General features: G+C 40.0%; 1 protein-coding gene across 11 annotated transcripts in view; it reads right to left on the bottom strand.

The window, feature by feature from the left end:
• Positions 1-1,371: 1,371 nt before the first annotated feature.
• The window catches only part of TCF12 (transcription factor 12), a 159,528-nt gene continuing 141,900 nt past the window's right edge, over positions 1,372-18,999 (bottom strand). For 5 of the 11 annotated variants that reach the window (XM_014251123.2, XM_088063131.1, XM_088063137.1 and 2 more), the window contains 8 exons: positions 18,579-18,652; positions 17,591-17,662; positions 16,665-16,871; positions 10,348-10,462; positions 9,370-9,541; positions 8,212-8,444; positions 4,990-5,143; positions 1,372-3,656 (listed from right to left, as the gene is read on the bottom strand). In XM_014251123.2, coding sequence (XP_014106598.1) covers positions 5,001-5,143; positions 8,212-8,444; positions 9,370-9,541; positions 10,348-10,462; positions 16,665-16,871; positions 17,591-17,662; positions 18,579-18,652 — 1,016 coding nt within the window. In that variant the 3' untranslated portion in view covers positions 1,372-3,656; positions 4,990-5,000. The remainder of the gene's footprint in view (positions 3,657-4,989; positions 5,144-8,211; positions 8,445-9,369; positions 9,542-10,347; positions 10,463-16,664; positions 16,872-17,590; positions 17,663-18,578; positions 18,653-18,999) is intronic. The other 6 variants (XM_088063132.1, XM_088063136.1, XM_014251125.2 and 3 more) reach the window with 5 other exon arrangements.

Here is an 18,999-nt window from a genome sequence, read left to right as displayed (position 1 = left end):
GTCCACAGGTGAGGGGTATTGGGATACAGAAGGTATTGGTGTCACAAACAGCAAAGTTTACCACCCACTTGTAAGACAAGCCTTGGTTTGACAGATGGTTCCATTTTACTTTTGGTCTGCCATTTATTTCCAGATGCTGGGGGAAAATGTTTAATTCTTGGGGAAATGTTAATTAATGAGGAATCCAAAATCTTTTTAGCAGCAACTACTCACTAGCTGGAGGGGAAAAAAATATAGTCCATTTTAAGACTTTCCTAATGCTTTAGATTTTTAAGAGAGCTTTTCTACAATATTCCAAATACTAATTCTAGAAGAACTATATTTAACAAAGGTATCCCAACATGCATCTCTTATACACACACATAAACACACACACACAAAGATCAAATGGAAAAAAAAAGAAGGAAACATAATAAAAAGGTGAAGGACTAGTGATCAGAATGTATATGCAAACAGGACAGCAGAAGTATGGTACAAGGAAGATGGACAAACGGCCTGAAAGAAGTGACAAGCTTGTGAGTCTGATTCAGAAAAGGGAAGAGGAGTATTGATGGATGTTCAAAGGCTGGATTGAGAATTATTACTGGAGTAAAGTTCAAATTGGGAATATGTGCTGGGGAAGGCACTGGGCATCTCTCCCACTGCTGCTGCCAAAGCCATTCTAAAAGGCAGCCTGACATGGCTGGGTCTGACCTCCCTGGTTTGGCCAGACCACGGCAGAGCTCTGTCTCTCACAAACACGTGCCTGGATCTGCACGCTGGGCACTGGAGCTCAGAGCCATCGGGGCAGTTCTGAGGTTCCCAGAAACAGGCTCGGGAGTGGTGCTGAGCACAGCAGCTGTACTGACACCCCACACTCAGCCATCGGCACTGCACACAGACAAAGGAGCTGGATCTGCTTTATCCTTGATGTGCTTGAATTACAGCCCCTATTTCCACCAGTATTTCCACAAAGTCTACAGATGCATCAATCAGTTCAGGAGTGACTTGGCACTGAACTTGCCTGCACAAAGGGGCTCAGATCTAAGCCCCTGATCTAACCTGTCTTTAGGACAGGCAAAGGACAGGGAGCTGTACAAGAGACTGTGCCTGTGGGATCACCTGCTCCTGGTTTGCTGTCTGCCTGTGCAATCCCCTTTCTGCTCTGCAGCAGCAAACGCAGCTCAGGCACTGCTGCTCCTCAGGCACTGGGCATTTCTGGCCTGGCTTCACAGGAACAGCAACACTTCCTGTGCCTGCAACATGCACTGCTCCTTGAGAATGTGTCAGGCTTTGTTCTGATAAAGGCACAAGAGAGTTTTGTCACTGTTTTTCAAGTAACACATTGCCTATGAGGAGAGAAAAATTTAAAAAACTCACTGATTTACCATGTTAAAAAAAGATGGCACATTTATTGCTACATAAATGTTATATACATAGTGTTTTCTGTTACATTGACAGAAATTTTTTGAACTTCTTGCTGCTGGTTGGAAAGGTTTATCAGCAATACCTTGAAATTTGACACAGGGTACAAATCTGCAATAAACCAACAATGGAAACTGGAGAACAAGATGAGAAGCAATTCATCTCGGACAATTAGCTCTTACAATACTCCATAGGTACTACACGGTATGCTAGAACCCTACTATGGTCTTACAATGCTATTGTAAATTTCTGATATTAATGAACAGGTTATGGTAAATAACCCTACATTTTTACTACCTAATATAGTAAAATAAAGTAAGAAACTTTTTACTGAAAACTTTTTTTGATTTCAAAAATCTAGAAAGAGTAATATTTAGAATTCAAGAAATTTTCTTACAAGATTATTGTATAAAAGACTAGCTACAGTGAAAAATAAGCCAAATGTTTTTTTCTTTCTATTTTATGAAGGAAAGCTTCTGGGCATACTGCAAAGTCTAATATAGCCAAAAAGACAACAAGCTTAGAAGGAAAAAGGCCAGGCAGTGGCACGTGATCACTTTCACACGTCATAAGCAACAAATTCCGTTTAGCTGATAAACATTGAAATGAAGAACAAGGCCACAGATATAATCAGGTGTTATTTGATGATATATGCAAATTAAAGTAATAGAAATGAGTCCACTAATTCCACAAACTGTTTTGTTAGGAACCATCCAAAACATGAGCTTAAATTCATTAGTTTATTTTATCAATCCATCATTTGTTCCTTCAAATTAAATGACTTCATAGAAATTATAGTTTTGTTCCTGTTTCGTGTGTGAACCAATTGCCAGTGATGAAAGATGCACTATATAAACAATAGCTCAGACAACCTTGGCTTAGGAAATTTCCTCCCATGGTCATTGCAGTGGAAGACAGTTTCCATGGAAGTTCAAAGGGATTTTAACCATTTCAACACATCTGTGACAAAGGAATACTTATGGACACTATTCTGGTGGAGAAACATTTAAAGGTTTAATGCTAATATGGCTTGGGACGGGGGTATTTGCATTTGATTCACACTATTTTTTCTCCACTGACAAGCCATACAACATGACATGATAGTTTACGTGTACAGGAAGGAAAAACTGGTGACCATTGCTCTTTAAGATTCCATTACGTAATAAGCCCACCTTGCTGGTGGTTATATCATCACACTACCTGCCACGGTGAATTTAGGATTTTACTATTCACCAAAGTTACAGCCTGAAAAAAATCTCCTCTGTATTTTAATGCATTTTGTGCTTACATACAGCTAACACTTTACATGTACTATATGTAGTACTTACTGCTCGGAAAACAAAGCAACTCTAACAAAGTAGATTCTCCCCACCCAATTTACACTTCACATTACAAGCTTTACTATGAAGCCTAGAAGCCTAAAAAGGTTTTGTTTATAATTAGAAAAAAAAAATGTTTGAGGAAAGTCTGAGGGAAAATAAAAATCACTTTTTAAATCCAAGAAATGTTATGGTCACAGTATTGCTCCAGCCTGCAGCCTTCATGAGGCCTCTGAGTGGCCTGAGGCACAGAGCTCAGTATGGAAGGGGAACTGTGACCATAACTGTTCAGATTACCAGAGATCAAAAATAACATAAAAAAAGCTATACCAAGGAATAGTTTCCTATTGCATGGAAAACACTAGTCATATGGCAAAAGGAGAGGAAAGGACAACAAAAGACTTTTCCCTTCCTTTTTTAAGACACTAATAGGTATGCTGGGAATGCTACGGGTCGACGGTTGTCACTGCTTTGTTCTCTGAATGTGAACAGCTTTAGTAAATGCTGGCATTCAGTTGAAATTTTATCAGCTTTTAACATGTTAACTTTTCCCTTTATATGTAGACCTTAACAGTTCCATAACAATAAATAAAATTTGTAGTTACAATGCATTTGTCAATTCAGTTTAGGCACAAGGCAACTTCCACAATGAGTGGAGAGATCACAACAGTCTCTGATTGTGCAGAAGCGACACACTGCTTGCAACAGAATGATATGTTCAGAGTATCTCATGGGCTGAAATTCTGTCTGAAGATCTTGTATCTTCACTCCTGATGCAGGTGTTGACCAGTAGCTTTGATCATAAGATTGCATTTGGGTTTCTTGCTTCAAGTGTTTTCTCCTGTCAGGTTTGTGTCTTCATATAATGTTAGTTGTCTGTGTCCTTGTGAAGAAAGGTCACCTTCTGTGTATCCTACCAATAATTCTGGAATTCTGGAAAGAAATTTAGAAGAAAGCAGAAATTTTTAGAAAAGGAATAATTAAAAAGCTTAGTATCAACACTAAAGATCTAATCTAAACTGTATTTGGTGGCATTTTCAGTCATTTAGGTACAAAAGAAAATCACATTGAGAGACCCTGAAATCCCCTGTTCCAGAGATACCAGTCTTGAACATGATATATTGAAGAGATTACTCTAAAGAACCTTCTGTTGAGCCTCTCTGGGTATGGGAGAAAGAATAATCTTGAAAGACCTTCCATTTGTGTCTGACTTTGCTTTCCAAACCAAGCAGGAGACAGTGCCAAGTTTGTGTACAGCCTTTTCTGTCAACGTCACACTTCAGTCACTCACAAAGTTACTGCTATTAAAAAAGCAAAGACACCAAACTTTTGAAAGTGGTTCTTTATATTTGTATGGCAAGAATAGACTCAGTTGGCTGTAAATCAAAAATAATCTGACAATTCCAAAGTAGCAAACTGCTCTTGTATGAAATAAAACAAATTAGAGAAATTCAAAGCATTAAAAATTATAACATACACAACAAGAAGAAACCTCCCAAAACATAAAATATAGTAAAGTTCTTGATTAAAACAAGGGCACTGTTTTTTCTTTTTGAAAGTGGCAGCAGCTCTACTGGAATACTCACCATTTTTTTCTTTTAAAATCAAGGTTTCCCAACTATTTAGAACACCAGCCAAGAACATGAATAAACCCGAAAGACTGGTATTCCTGTAGAGCCTCCCCATTGGTGTGTTGAAATGAGATGTTACATACTGGGCTACCTTGCAAAGCTGCAATCATTACTTTTAAATTTAAACTATTTTCACCAATACAGATTGTGACTTGAGACAGTTCCCAGTCTCTGTTGGGCAAATGAGAAGAGTTAGAATGATTGGCCTTGAGCCAGAGAGCAAATCTCTCTGGGACGAGGAGTCCCTGAAATTGTATCAGCACTGGGAAACAATATGTAGATTTTTAAATGAATTAATGTGATATTTAGACTATTTAAAGATGTATAGTTCATCTCTATTAAGCTTGGCTTATCTAGCAAGCTGTTCACTGTTCCTCTGATGCCATGCCAAGAAGGCCACCTGAGCCAAGAGACGTAGCCATTGGCAACAAGGCATGAAAATAAAGAGACTGACGACAATTTCTTGGGGTTTTATTATAAACCCAAACAAATCTGCAGCCTTCTGCTTCTGCTGAGAGATGTAAAGGCACAGAGAAGTTTGGTGCTGCTGGCAGCTCAGGCACTAAACCCACCATATCCAGGTGTCTCCCCCACTTCAGCCAACACAAAGCAGCAAGAGCCATCCCCTGACGTACCTGGCTGGTGTTCACATATGACCCATAGGGTTGGTAGTTTCACTCAGGCCAGGGTGGCTTCCTGGGTGTGGTGTTGGTGGCTCTGCCGATACGGCAGAAACTTTTTCTTCTTCCCTTCTCTTAAGGCAGGCTGCTTTAGGGTTTAGGTTTCGTTCTGTAACAGAAAAATCAGAGTTCTTCATATCCCATAGGCTGCCACCATGGGCAATATCGATACATGAACCCTGGAGTAAAAATAGTCCTGCAGCTTCCCTCTTCAGCTGCTGACACCCCCTGCTCACCCACAGGTGTCCAAAGCTGCAGACAATCACTACTGAAAGTCCTGCCAGACAGCTCCTAAACTGGCATTTAAAAAAACTAGAGATAAAAAGCCAAAGCCAAACCCTTTCAGCAACTTTACAACCCATACACTTTCAGAAACTTTAAAAAAGCACCTCCTTTATCAGCACAAGACACTGAAGTGCTAAATGAGAACTTTCTGTAATTTACAATATAATAAAATTGAATTTATCCATTTTGTTGGTAGGCTGAAGTCTTACCAGCCTTGCTGACATCACATTAGTTTTAGCAATGTCACTGCTTCTTTCTTGCCAGTATTAGACAGCTGTTGGGGCAGGGGAGGCAGCACACCCTGAATGGATAGTTCTCATCAGCCTCAGTCTGTGAAATCATCTTGTGCCCATCTTGGTTCAATCAAAAGACTGTGATGACAGTCACATACAGCAGGAGCATTATTTTTTTTCCAGACCCTATTTCCTCTCACATTGAAGTCAATGCTTTATAATAACCAGCTGTAGATCAGCTATCAAGGTATTTTCATCAGTGTGTTTCCACTTGCCTACTTAGCTTCAATAGATGCAGATTTGGATCTCGTTTCCAAATAATGACAGTTTCTAAAAGTCAACTATTTCTGTTCTTCAAAATGGCTTTTCATGAATCAAATACAGAAGATGTAAATCACAGTGGTCCAAAATACACACAAAGAACATGTAATATATTCCACTGTGGAATTTATTCAACATTTTAAGGTATTTTCTAGCTGTCAGTGCATTCTGTTTTGCAGTTGGAGATGGCAGATACAATTATAACTGCAAGAAGCCTGCCAAAACTGAACAGACAGCACAAGCCCTTCTCTTGCACTGCACAGGCACCCCTCTAGTAACTGCAGTTTACTGACCCCTGTGCATTTTAGCTCATCTGACAGAGACTATTTTGGATGGACTTGATAGTTCTGCTGTCACCAAAGTCATTATCAACAGCCTCCTACTGCATTTCCTTAAGATTGAGCACTCCTAAAGAGTCTACTGGAAAAAAAAAACAACATAACTGCTAACTTTCCTTAATCACAGTTTTCTTTGTCTAACTGTGCCTTGCCTTGAAGTTTTAAAGATTTAATTACGTGGAAACTTTGAAAGGAAGTTAATTTACAGTGCTTTAGGAAATGGAGATAAAACCTCTGGCCTACACTGAGAGCTTAAATCTGAAATGGTTCATTTTGAATAGCACCAATCACAAAATGAGAAGCTTCATTACCAGCAGAGAGAGGAAATTGTTTATGCAATTACATAAAGCACTGTGCAAGCTCCTGTGGGTGTCACACAAAGCTCCGGTCACTCACTCACAGGAACAGCTGCAAAGGGGGACGGGCAAGACAAACAGGAGCCAGGGCCTCTCTCCAGGAGGCCTCGTGTGCTTCCCAGCGCTGGCCCTGGACACACGGAGCACAGGAAGGGAATTCTCCATTTACACTGCCTGTGCAATGGGGCCAGTTTACCTGTTAGCACACTGAAAAAAAAGATTTCTACCACAGACACCAGGGTTGGAAGTCCTCTGACAGAGGCAGAGTGATTTTATTAACATGGAGCTTCTTATGAATTACAGAATCTGTGAGAGCAGGGAGATGGACTTGATGCTTTTTAAAGACCAAAATCAATGCTTGATTAATGTCCCTCTGACTTCATAATACTCAACCTTATCTTCTAGACCTTAATTTCAGACCAAAACAGTGCCTGAGGCCCGAGTTTCCAAGATACTAAACTGGGTTTTACAATGGCCCCAGCTGCCATCTCATCTGCAGAACAGTTGCTCTGTAGCTTGGAAGAGCTCTGGTTGGAGACAGAGTGTTTCTTTACTGACAATTGGATCAATAAAAGTGCCTGAAAACGTATCATCTCATCCTTATTGCATGAAATACATAAGTTTGTGTTAACTTAGATATTTAGTCACTTGCATTAAACTTCTAACTGTTGCTTGGATCTTCTGTGCAAAATGCAAGTATCAAATGAGGTATGCAACACCAAAACATTGTTATCATTCAGTGACATCAATGATTCCAAGATATTGTGCATTGAGCAAATATAACCACTGACCTATCCACAGCACTTCCACCAGTGAGACACTAAAGATGGCTGCTAATGAGTCCCAAACAGCAAAACACGAGGACACTCATTTGGGAAGTGTCACCTCCACAGAACGAGACCATTTCTGTTGGAAGGGACTCCCAGCCACCACCCAGTCTGACTCAGGGCTGACCAGAAGACAGAGCAACATGCCCCAGAACTTCAACTTGTCTTTGGCAAAAGCAGAGAGATTAAAGTCAACTGTGGCTTCACCAACTCACAAGAACAACTGAAGAACCAAACATGGTTCCTAGAACTGTCTCTCCTTATGAGAATGAATGGCACAAAGCAGTTTTCCTTCTGCACCTACCAGCTGGCCTATTAAAATTTAAAGGAATCAGAGAAAGAAGATTCATGCAAACCCAGTTCCGATTCAATTAGGGTAGAAGCTTCCTCCCTCCCCAGTACATGCTTAATGCAAGAACTTAAGACAACACACATAAATTCACTGTATTTTAATATTTCAATTAGGTGGAGTTCATCCTAAAACAGATCTCTTATTGTTGCTGAAGCTTCACTACTAAATAAGTGCTTGTTACAATTTAAAGCATGATGTATCAACATGTTAATTGAGGAACTTACCTTGAAAACTTAGGTGAAGAGATGACTAATTGAACCAGAAAGAGAAAGGTCAAAGTATAGACTTTATACTCACTCTGTTCCTCCTGATTTTAAGTAATTCTTTGCTTTTTCTAAAGAATTTCAGTATCACTACAGAACAGCAAACACACTTTCATGCATTTGGCTGAGCAAGTTTCAAGAACCCCACACTGCTCCATGGACAAAGGTGCCACAGGCCTGCCCCAGCCCCAAGGCCACTGACCTCTCACTTGCTGCTCCAGGCTGAGGATCACTGCCACAGCCTGGTGGAGGATCAGCAGCTTGGTCTGCGGCTTCTCGCTCTTCAGGTGCAGCTGGCACATGCGGCCCAGCTCCTTGAACGCCTCGTTAATGTCTCGCACACGCAAACGTTCCCGGGCATTGTTTGCCATTCTTCTCTCCTTTTCTCTTTCTATTTTCTGCTCTGGGTTTAAATCCTCATCTTCGTTAGTACTGCTGCAAGAAAGCAAACGTAAGAGGATATTGAAACATCACTGGTATTTCAAACAAGTGATCTTGATGCTGATTCCAAATATATGAGGAATAAAATAATTTCCAACAAAGTTCTTGCTATTTTCCAATACATCAGCTTATATAAAAACCACAATCAAGGAATTTTCAATTTCATGTGCTTATTTAAGAGTTCTACTTTTGTTAAAGACCACACTGGTCAATTTTAGAACTGTTTTTTCTTCTACTACTCATTGTAGAACTAAACTGTTATATTTAGAATTCCTGAACTGCCTCAAATGATATCAAGCTGCAGAGCCTTTTTTAATATAGATTCATCCAATTTAGTCTAAAACTGTGCAAAACCTCTGTTCTACTAAAATTAACACTAAAATGCCATTGAACACGTGTTAATACAGATTGTGCTGCCTGTGTTTGCAAAATTCTGATAGTTTGCTGTTACCTCAAATTTCAGTGCTTGGATCAGGCCTATCAGGCAAATCCAGAAGCATTTACCTGGTGTCAGCTTAAGTTTTCTGTCTGTGGCTTGGGAGGGGACAAAGTGTTTCAAGAGGATATTTAGCCACAGGGCAGCCCTGGCCTAGGTACAAAGTATCAATAATTTCTGACACTGTCCCATGCTCTGTGCTGAGCAGGGCCCTCAATCTTTTGCTGCTCACATGTACAGGCAGACATTGGGCATGGCACTAGTACGAGGGAATGCACACTTGGCAGATGATTTTCCCATCAATTCCTCTACCTTGAATTTAAATATATACAGATACGATAAACTTTTTCTCCCTTTCAGCTGCCTATTGTTGTATGCACTTCAGTAACACAAAAGCCTTGCAATAAATTTATCAAATGTAAGGACAATGTGCTACTGAGCGTTATCAAAGCACAGATTCTTCAGGTAATGTCAGCAACGCACCTTGTTCTGCCCCTGGATGAGACCTTGATATCCTTCTGGGAGGACTCATCATCTGATTTCATGTCATCTGATGAGGGGGGTTCATGGATATTTTCATCCTTCTCCTTATGTTCAGACTTGATTTCTGTTGGACCTATAGCCACAGACTGGCTCTGTAAGCCACCAGACAGTGCTGCAAGCAACCAGAGAGAACAGTGAGTGTCACAGCACTGAAACACCGCACAGAACCTCAGCAGATAATGGCACTGAGGGGCCAGAGCACGAGTCTGGGGAGACAACAGGAAGAACTAACAGAAACAAGAAATCCTGGTAACACTGCTGTACTTGGACATGTGTCACGGGTTATAAAGCAATCACAGCTCACAGAGCAGCTTGATTGCTAACAGCTTAGTCTAAGGAAAACACTATTTAAGACAAAAGGACATTGAGTGAAGTAAGGAAATTTGCACCTGATGTGTAGGCTGGAAATTTAAGGGCAGAGCTGCACTGACATTGAGACTTGGGTTTAGGCTGAATGTGCAACACCCCCTAAATGGTGCTAGAATGCTAATAAAGGAGCTGACTTGTTTTCTGCAGTTTATTTCTTCAGCTAAAAATGGAAGGAACTGTAAACATGGGTGTGGGATGACCTCCTTCCACTGGCTGTACTGAACTCTGGTCTCAGCTCACTCCACAGCTCTCCTGGCCGACTGGGAAATGGCTGCAGCTCTGCAAGTGGATCATGGCCCCTTAGGCTGGAGGGACATGGCTGTAATGCAGCCTTCTCTTGCAATTATACTGGGATAATTGAGGGATGCTCTCAAAATTGTTGCAGGAGTCCCTAACAGCTGTGATATATTGGATTTGTTATTAATTTTTATTTTTCAACATTATCTATGCCCTTATCCCTTGCACTGATGTCACTTTAACCAGGATCTACAGCTTCACTGGCTCTGAACTACTGCAGACCCTGTCCAGCATTTAAGCCTGGAAAGTTACCTCTGTAGCTGTCTTGTGTTTTATGATTTAGTTCTGTGCTCTGAGCAGAAACTGCACTGGGAAGAACTGAATGGTTGCTGTTGAGGCTGACACCTTCTTCCCGGTGAGTCCCAACCTAAAGCAAGGCAAAGCAAAGATTTCTATTAAAGATGTGATTCAAAAAATTGTCCAAAAAGAGAAGTTTAATACACTGAAAGTATTTGGTGGATTAGAGAGCCAAGTCAAAATTGTCACTGAGTAAAGGAAAAGTTTAGTTGATAGATGCTGTTACACTGAAACACCTAATTATACCTTACTGGACTGGGCCCTGTCTCAAGTAGTGACCAACCCCGCTTGGAATAAAATAATCCAAGTATCTAACTATTCTTACCACCTATTTCTTCATAATTAATCATGATTAAATTTCTGAGGAGCAAGCATTGAGATGAAGAGTCTTGAAAAATTCTAATTTTGCATAAACTTGAATTAATGATACTTATGTGAGACAGCTTTGAGTGTGCATACCTAACTTGAAGAGGCAACTTGTTAAAAAAACTGCTGCTCAATAAAGAATACCGTCATCAACTTCTATTAAAAAATATTTGCTGGAGAAAAAAGAGGTAAAGATACACTGCCTGTATTTAAATAATTTGGAATGCAGACCATTTAAAGCTTTTGATTTCTAAAGGTACAAAAGTCCTTAAACGCTGATACTATAACCAGCACAATACAATTAAACAGTTAAAAAATGAACAAAGATAAGGGATTCTACTATTATTTGTATAGTTACAAAAACTGGCTACAGATGAAGCTTTTTATTGGAACAGTAGCAAACATGTCAACTAGAAGATTAAGCCTTTAATTAAATAGGTTTATTGCCTGGAGTTACACATGAGAACCACTGTTTTTCAATAAATCCTTCAATCCTAGTAAACTGCTGAGCTTTGAATCCCTCTTGAGTAATTAATGCAGCTTTTACCTTTCATGTCTTAGTATGGGTTTTACCCAGAGAGAGATAAATACCCTTATGCAAGTTTATCCTTTGTTTAATATACACTTGTTCCTGTAAGCTAATGCACAGGAATAAAAAAAGAAAGGGGGAACCCCCTCCCCAACAACCCACAACTAATATCAGGTCATTCCAGGCTGCTATTTGTATCCATTGTTCTGCAGAAAATCTCCTCTTGTACTGTGGAATATCTGTTACTATTTCAAGCATATTTTATCTTCCTCTGCATGTAATAGGCTTTGTTTGTGAGTTCTACTCTGGATACAGTTGGCCCAGCTCCTGCAAGAGTCATGAACTCGCTGGGAGGAAGGAGCTGAGCCCAGGTCTTTCAGCCTAAAAGACAAAACTCTTTACAACTGAAACATGAAGCTCATTCTCACTCTGAACTTTTCAAACCTGAGTCTTTCCCTAATTCTGCCTTGCAGTACGTTGTGTATTTTATTTGCTTCTGGTCATGCTTAGTCCTAACACTTGAGGGTGCTTTTATTCAAGATACAGAGTATTAATTGTTTCAGGGCCAGGTTTGTTCCAAAATCTACTTCTCAAAAAAGTCAAAAATTTCTTAAAGCTGTGTACAAAAAAGCAGCTGCCAGAACTCTGGCAAATTTCAAATCTAGAGCTAATGTAAAGGCAACAGATTAGCAAATCAGTTATGATAAAGGCAGAGACTAGATGAGAAATAAAACCTGAATTCAAGTCCATGTTCCAAATCTTTGAAATCAAGATATACAAATTAAAAGCATACTATTTAGATTAACAGGATTTACACAGAAATCTTAAGAGCTAAAACGTTACAAAACTGGCCACAACACTGATTTTTATCTGTGATTTATGATATACCAGAAAATCCAATCTGGCAAACAAAAAAAACCCAAACAAAATGACTTGCTGAAAGTCACTGCATCCCATCATCCCATGCAGAGGCCAACAGCTCTGTTTGCTACACTTACAACTGATCAGTGGCTACTTCAAGCAACCAAAGATTCAAGTATCTTAAACACCGAGTTCCAAAAATTTAGTTTGCTCTCCTTTCCCTGGACTGGCGCTGCATAGAGAAAGGGCTCTCCCCATCTGCATTTCAATGGAGCACAACCTCGGGCTTCCTTTAAGTCTTCTGAAAGGCGTCCGGGGCCATCAGCTCCGCGGCGCTCGGAACAAACGAGCTCTCGACGTGATCTATCGCTGTTATTTATAAGCGATTCCCAGTCAGGCGCTTTCCTAGCGCCAAGGGCCAGCTCCGGGGGCAGCGAGCTGCCGGCGGCTCCCGCGGTGCCGCGGTGCGGGGCTGGCGGCGCTGCCGCGGCTCCCGAGCATTGCCCATTTCCATACAGCTGCCCGGGCCCGGAGCGGGGCTGCGCCGCGGCCCCGGCCTTGGAGCGCCGGCCCGCGGGACTCGCGGCGGCTCATCTCGAAAGCGAGCTAACCCGAGTTAATTCATTCTCTCCGGCGCTAATCCAGCCTTGTTTCCATGGTCTCTTCTCCGAGCAAAGCTGGAAGCTTCCCAGGCGCACAAAATGGGAGACGAACGGCAGGCCGGGCTCGGGCGCGCCGCAGGCAGAGCGCGCAGCGTGCGGGGAGAACGCAGCGCTGAGCAGCGACCGGCGCACACAACGCCAGCCCAGCGCAGCTCGGGCATCCTGCGCGATCACGCAAACCTTGCACCTCAGTAACCCCAGGCTGAGAAACACTGCTACAACGCTGTACGTTGTCATTTACCAAGTCAGCTGTATTCATTTTTATGTATTTCAATCAAGACTTGTACACAGGACAATCTGCAGCCCCACTGACACTTGCAAATTAAAAAAAAAAAAACCCAAACCTGAGCGCAGAACATATTTCGGTTGATTTAAGTGGTAACATTTGGGATCTGAAACCAGAAAACCAGTTAAGTATTTTAGGCAACTAAATAAAAACTAGACAAATCACGGGCAGTGATGACACACAACTGCATGCAGGAGAACCGAGAGTGACACGTGGGGAAAGGACATCTCTGTCCTGTTAATATTGGTTCTGCATCTCACACTTTAGTTTGATTATTCATTTTGAGCACTTAGCACACAAAGCTTTTGAGAACTGGAAAATAAAAATACCATTCTTGGTCTGAGTCTTTGAACTTCTCAAGCCCTACTAGCTGGTCAGTTTGGCTATGATCGTTAAAACAATTTTAGCCAAGGTGTGCACAATTAAGGCAATGAAAAGGGCTTTCTAATCAAGAATTTTACACTTCAGACAGCTCAGAGTTGTTCAGTGGGAGCATAATCTCTGCAGGAAAACAGCAACTCTGGAAGGGTTTGAGCAAGAGCAGAGTCTGGTGTTGGCAAAGCTGCTTAACTGCCCTTTGTGCTTCTACTGGTGCAGGCACAGGGCACAAAGAGGGAGATCACCGATTTTCTTAGATTCCTGTTCTACCTGAAAAAACCCTCTGACTTAAGGATTGAGTTTCATCCTTAACTGAGTTTCCAGACCTTTTATTTATTTATTTATTTTTAATCAGTTCAGGCTGTTCTTTTTCCATTGTATTACAATGACAAATAAAAAGCAGCTTGAATAAGAACAAAAAGTATTACTTCTTAACTTTTCAATAATACATGAAATAAAATACAAATCAACTTCAAAGGCCAGTTAGCAAATATTTGATGAGTTTGAGATATTAAAAATCTATTTGAATAAGTCTAATGGCCAGCCCAGCTAAAAAGAAAACAAGACTGTTCAGAGCAAGCAGGAAATGAAGTCAACTAGAGTTGTAAAATAAATCTGGCTCAAAAATTAAGCAAATGTTAAAATAAAACCATGCCTGGTTACACTAATTACATAAAAAGGAGTTAAATTACTCATTTCCTAGCTCCTTCTGCCAAGATCATCATCTTCAAGGGAAATTAAATTTATTTTTTTTCCTATTTTTTTTTAAAGAGAAAAAATGTTTTGTGTAAAGATCCCACCCTCCTTCAACAAGGAAGTTTCATTTAGTGCTGAATTCCAATGAGCATTTCTTGATCCTATGTCAAACAAAACTTCAAAAACAGGTAATCACCCTTATCAATGTTGACATTTCTCACTATGTTAGCCCAATACTCACTACTTTCTTAAAATTTACTGGATGTCATCTCAAGTAAAGCAGTATTTAAATCCGGAATGAAGGCTGGATCTTACAGTTCAGGTCGTGTGACAAATCCTCTGCTCTCCTACTTACTATTTAAAAAGAACGCCAACCTAACAGTAAATAAGAGTGTGAAATTATTTAGCACCGAAGAAGAATTACCCCTTGTACCTGTGGAGCATTACTGCAATGCAGCCATCATTAATAAAGCACTCAGTCTGCACCTCAGCCAGATGTGCCAGCCCCTGCTCTGTACCTATTTCAGGACGCCATCCTAAGTCACGCTGAGTTCCTGCGATTGCAAATGATGTCAAAGGGCGCTCTTTGGGGACTGGGCAAGGCCACAACAGGATGCCTTCTGTTGGAGCCAATTATTCTGATGTAACAAAATTAAGGTTAATCCAAGAAATTCTTTAGCTGACTCACTTTTCAAGCCAAAACTGATCTGCAAGCTTGTTTCACCAAGTGAGGATGAAATGTACAGGCTTTTTTTTTTTTTCTTAATTTATTTCTAACAGACAAGCATCTGTCAGTCAAATAATTAGGATCAAAAACCTAAGATAAATTAGGTCTGTATTACATTTAAGTTACACAACTACACTAAACTAGAAAAGATCAAGGAACTTCTGTCCATTTTGGGGAGTAATTTTCCACTGTCCCTTATTTCAGTAAAAACCGAGTTGATGGAATATTTATCATAGCTTATTTAAAAGAGAAACTGAGATTTTTATGTACCTTTTGGCACTACCTGTATTTGACTGTGTCTTGTTTAGCAGTATCAGAAGGTTCCTCAAGTCACAGAAAAAAAATTGTCACTGCAGTTTCAGTCACTCACTTTACACCACATCAAGACCAGAGGGGGAAAAAAGTTTTCTTTTGTATGACTAAATTTCAGTCTAGCCCAGAACACGACAGAACTTTAACAACATTCTTTAAATATTAAATCTCAGTAGGTACTACAAAAAAATTCAAAAATACTTATGTATCACTTCTTTCATTACTAGAAATGAAGTTGTATAGAAAGCTGAAGTTGGATGTGCATTTGGAAAGTACCCCCTCCCCAAAGTCCCCAAACACACGCAGCTTATAGAAACTAACCAGTTCTTTTTGATGTTTACTGCAGTGGTCCTGAAATTAATATAAATGGATGTGTGATGTGCGAATGGGAGAGCCTGGAACTAATTCTGTTTTATAGAATACAAACCCTTCAGCAATTGGGGTACCTAATTATTTTGATGATAGGTGAAATTTTGCCTTGATCACACAGTACCCAGCTGTGAATCTGTTTTATAACAGAAAATTTCACAGCATGTAACTGGTCTTTAAAATTACGCTGTAAACATGCAAACACATGGCACCACTAAAACAAGCATGTTTTTAAAAGCTCTTTTTCCTTTAAGCATTTTTGAGAAGGGTGGAATGAAAAGGAAGAAAAAGGGAAGTGAGCAATGCTACAAATAGATTCGTTTACTGTGTAATGCTTTTAGCATATTTCTGATCTATAAAAAGCTCCACTACATTTTTTCAGAACAGTTCACATTTTTAAAGAAACTAAAAGAGATGGATTGAATTATTTCACCCTTCTTGGGGATTAATCTGAAAGTGGTTTCCTTTTCATTGTTACTTACACTACAGCTGTGCTCAAACTCCTTTTCGTTTAGAAAAAAAGTTTAAATTTTGAGCCTGCGCACACTATGGTTCCACATTCCAACAGCTTCCTCCCAGTCCTCTGCCAGCATCTGCTATTGAAGACTAGTTCCAATTTACAATAAACAGCTTTTCCAGACCAGAACACTTGAAATTCAGTCCTTCTTGACTGCTATTCCCATTCAATCTCCCTATTCACCATTTCAAGGAGTAAACGGTTCTGCCAATTATTACACATCTGGAAAAAATGCATGTATAAGCTGAAACGCTCTCAGCAGAAAGTTTCAGCTTTCTACATATGGTCACAGCAGGATTTTATGGGCCACTGACCAGGCCAAAGTCTAAGTTTTCCCATCTTTTTCCTCCCCCTCATTTCTGCCCACCCCCACTTCAGTGCTCTAATTGGAAACCCATAGCAGGTGCAAACTGTCTGCCATCTTTTCCTCCACAAGAATCTCAAGTGGTTTCTTCCTGATAAATATTAGTCTTGCAGCCCAGTTCTACCTCAGTAGGCTCTACAATAGTTTCAATGCATCAGCTGTAGTTGCTTTGCATAAACATGCTCATGTTTTCTAACATCATTACCATGGATGCTTGTCTGCTGGCTGTTACAAGGCTGGATGCTCCATAGTTTGAGTTCAGGCTTCCAATTGGCCCATTGTGGGATGGTCCCAATAAACTATGGATATCTCCATGGCCAGCTGACAGGCTTGTGGAAGGCCCCACAGCGTGGTTCCGCAGCACATGGATGGCATCGTCGAGTCTGTCCAAGCGATCCTCCATCCGGGACTGCTGTGGGGATGCAAGAGGGACAGGAACACCCATTACTCAATAAATCCCCAGGCTCTCACACCACAACACAGTCTGTCTCGGAGGTATTAAACATAGACGATGAAATGTGGTAACAAAATAGCATCAAAGGACTTTGAGAGCACCTACCAGCACTACAAACAAACAGGAAAAAGAAAATATTATCTGGAGATTTTGCTCAAGATAGCATTCATTCCACAAATAGGTGGCAGCTTTGAAAGTGAAGCTTATTATAAGGTTAATGTTACTCAGCTGCTATTATACGGCATGAAAAGAAAAAAGGAATTGCTACAAAATAAGCTAATGCAGGACAAGAAAGAATGATCATAAAATCAGCCTCACCATGCTGGAAACAATTAAGAGAGGCAGTGTTTTTTTGAGAATCTATATTACAAAAAAACTGGACAAAACTTTAAGTTATCATTTTTTAAAATGGACCTTCAAATAGATTAGGTATTTCAGAAATAAAAGCGAGTTGTGTTACTGTCGAAGTCTGTCTTAAAATTATTTTCTTTTAAAAGGAATACCAAAAAACCCCAAAGCAAAATCAATTGTGACATTGCAGCTCTAGAAACTAGAAATAACAGGATGTTGGAGTCAAAAGATGGGTCATACACTACACTAATTTAAGTTTTTAATGGGGAATCCGAAGGAAGCGTTAATTGAAACACAAAAAGGCACCATCTAAAGTGAAATAGTACCTCACAGACATCCTTTAAGAAGGACATTGCATCTTGCAAATGCTCGTGAAGTTGCTGTTCAACTCGATTTTTCTGGCAAAGTCAAGACAGAACAGGAAGCAAAGCACAGGTTAAGATTAATTCAAAAAAGAGGTGAGGAAACAGCTGATGTGCATGTCAGCAATAAATTGTTAGTCAAGTTAATGCAACAGAGATCTGATTGTATTAAGATAAGAAAAGGCTAATATTTAACACTGCAGTTATGTTAGGATTCTCAGATGTACATAACAATTAAAAAAATATTTAATTGCAAAAATATTGAAGAAAAGAAATCTGATTTAACTTATAATTTATTCTTGTTAGACAGAAAAAAATAGAAATTACATCTGTGGAAACTAGAAATATTAAGCAAGTAATCAAAACCTTCCCTCAAATTTTCCCTGTTTCCTCCCAGTATTGTATCGGAAATGTAAGAAGGAAGTCAGTAACTGACATCCTCTGCTGAATCCTCAAAAGAAGAAGAATTTACAATGCTGTAGATTACTGCCTGTGTGTTTTTCTGTAAAATGTTTAATTAATAAATGAACATTCCCCACAACAAATAATAATTACAAATAAAATGTATTAATACTTTAACAACAGCCCTAGAGACTGCCATTTGAGGGAGAGAGGGGGAAGGACAAGTAAATGCGGAGGCATGAAGTCTTTATCTTTCTCCAGACTGAACTTTAGATAAGAATTAGCTATGGATTTGTGAAAAGGTACCAGAATCTCATAACAGCGCTTTAGCACCAGCTGTCCTCAGCACAGAAGCCTGATGCCCAAGGAACAGATGGTGAAAGACACACCCTGCACGTCTTATATTGTTCAACTGAACAGGCCATTTGTTAGCAAAGAATTCATTTGTAATGCTATCCTACTGTTTCCTTTAATGATATGCAGGATTTATACAAAACCGAGCCTTCAACTCCTAAGTAAAAAGTACTATGTTGCTTTCACGAATTCTTACCAAGGAGTGTAGAGAGTTTTCATAGCTTGGAGATGAGGGCGCTTGTCCTCCACTCCTCGACCACTGACTGGCACCTGTCAAAATTGTCTAGGTTAGTGCACAGATTTACACAGCAGAAGTGGGAAGCAGAGACTGTACTTCTCAACGTAATTAAACCCAACATATTTTGCATAAAGGTAAGCTAACATATGGGTATACAAAGGAGGACAAATTCCTTCATTCTGCCTTACTGGCGGATAATTTTCATATCCTGGCATCTGTAGGGTTAGATCATTGTCAGTGACACAAGTGGTGACATCTTCAAAGCACTTCAACATTAAAAAGTGGACTAAGTACATACACACACACAAACCATATTTGAAATACCTGCTTCTGCCCTGTGTCACCAAAAAAGACCTGCTGAATTCTTCTTAAGATTCTG

The sequence above is a fragment of the Pseudopodoces humilis genome, chromosome 16 (genome assembly GCF_049639895.1).
Source record: "Pseudopodoces humilis isolate 2021_Gansu_Grassland_sample_001 chromosome 16, ASM4963989v1, whole genome shotgun sequence".
NCBI classification, from domain to species: Eukaryota; Metazoa; Chordata; class Aves; order Passeriformes; family Paridae; genus Pseudopodoces; species Pseudopodoces humilis.
This window is presented reverse-complemented; position numbering and strand designations above follow the sequence as displayed.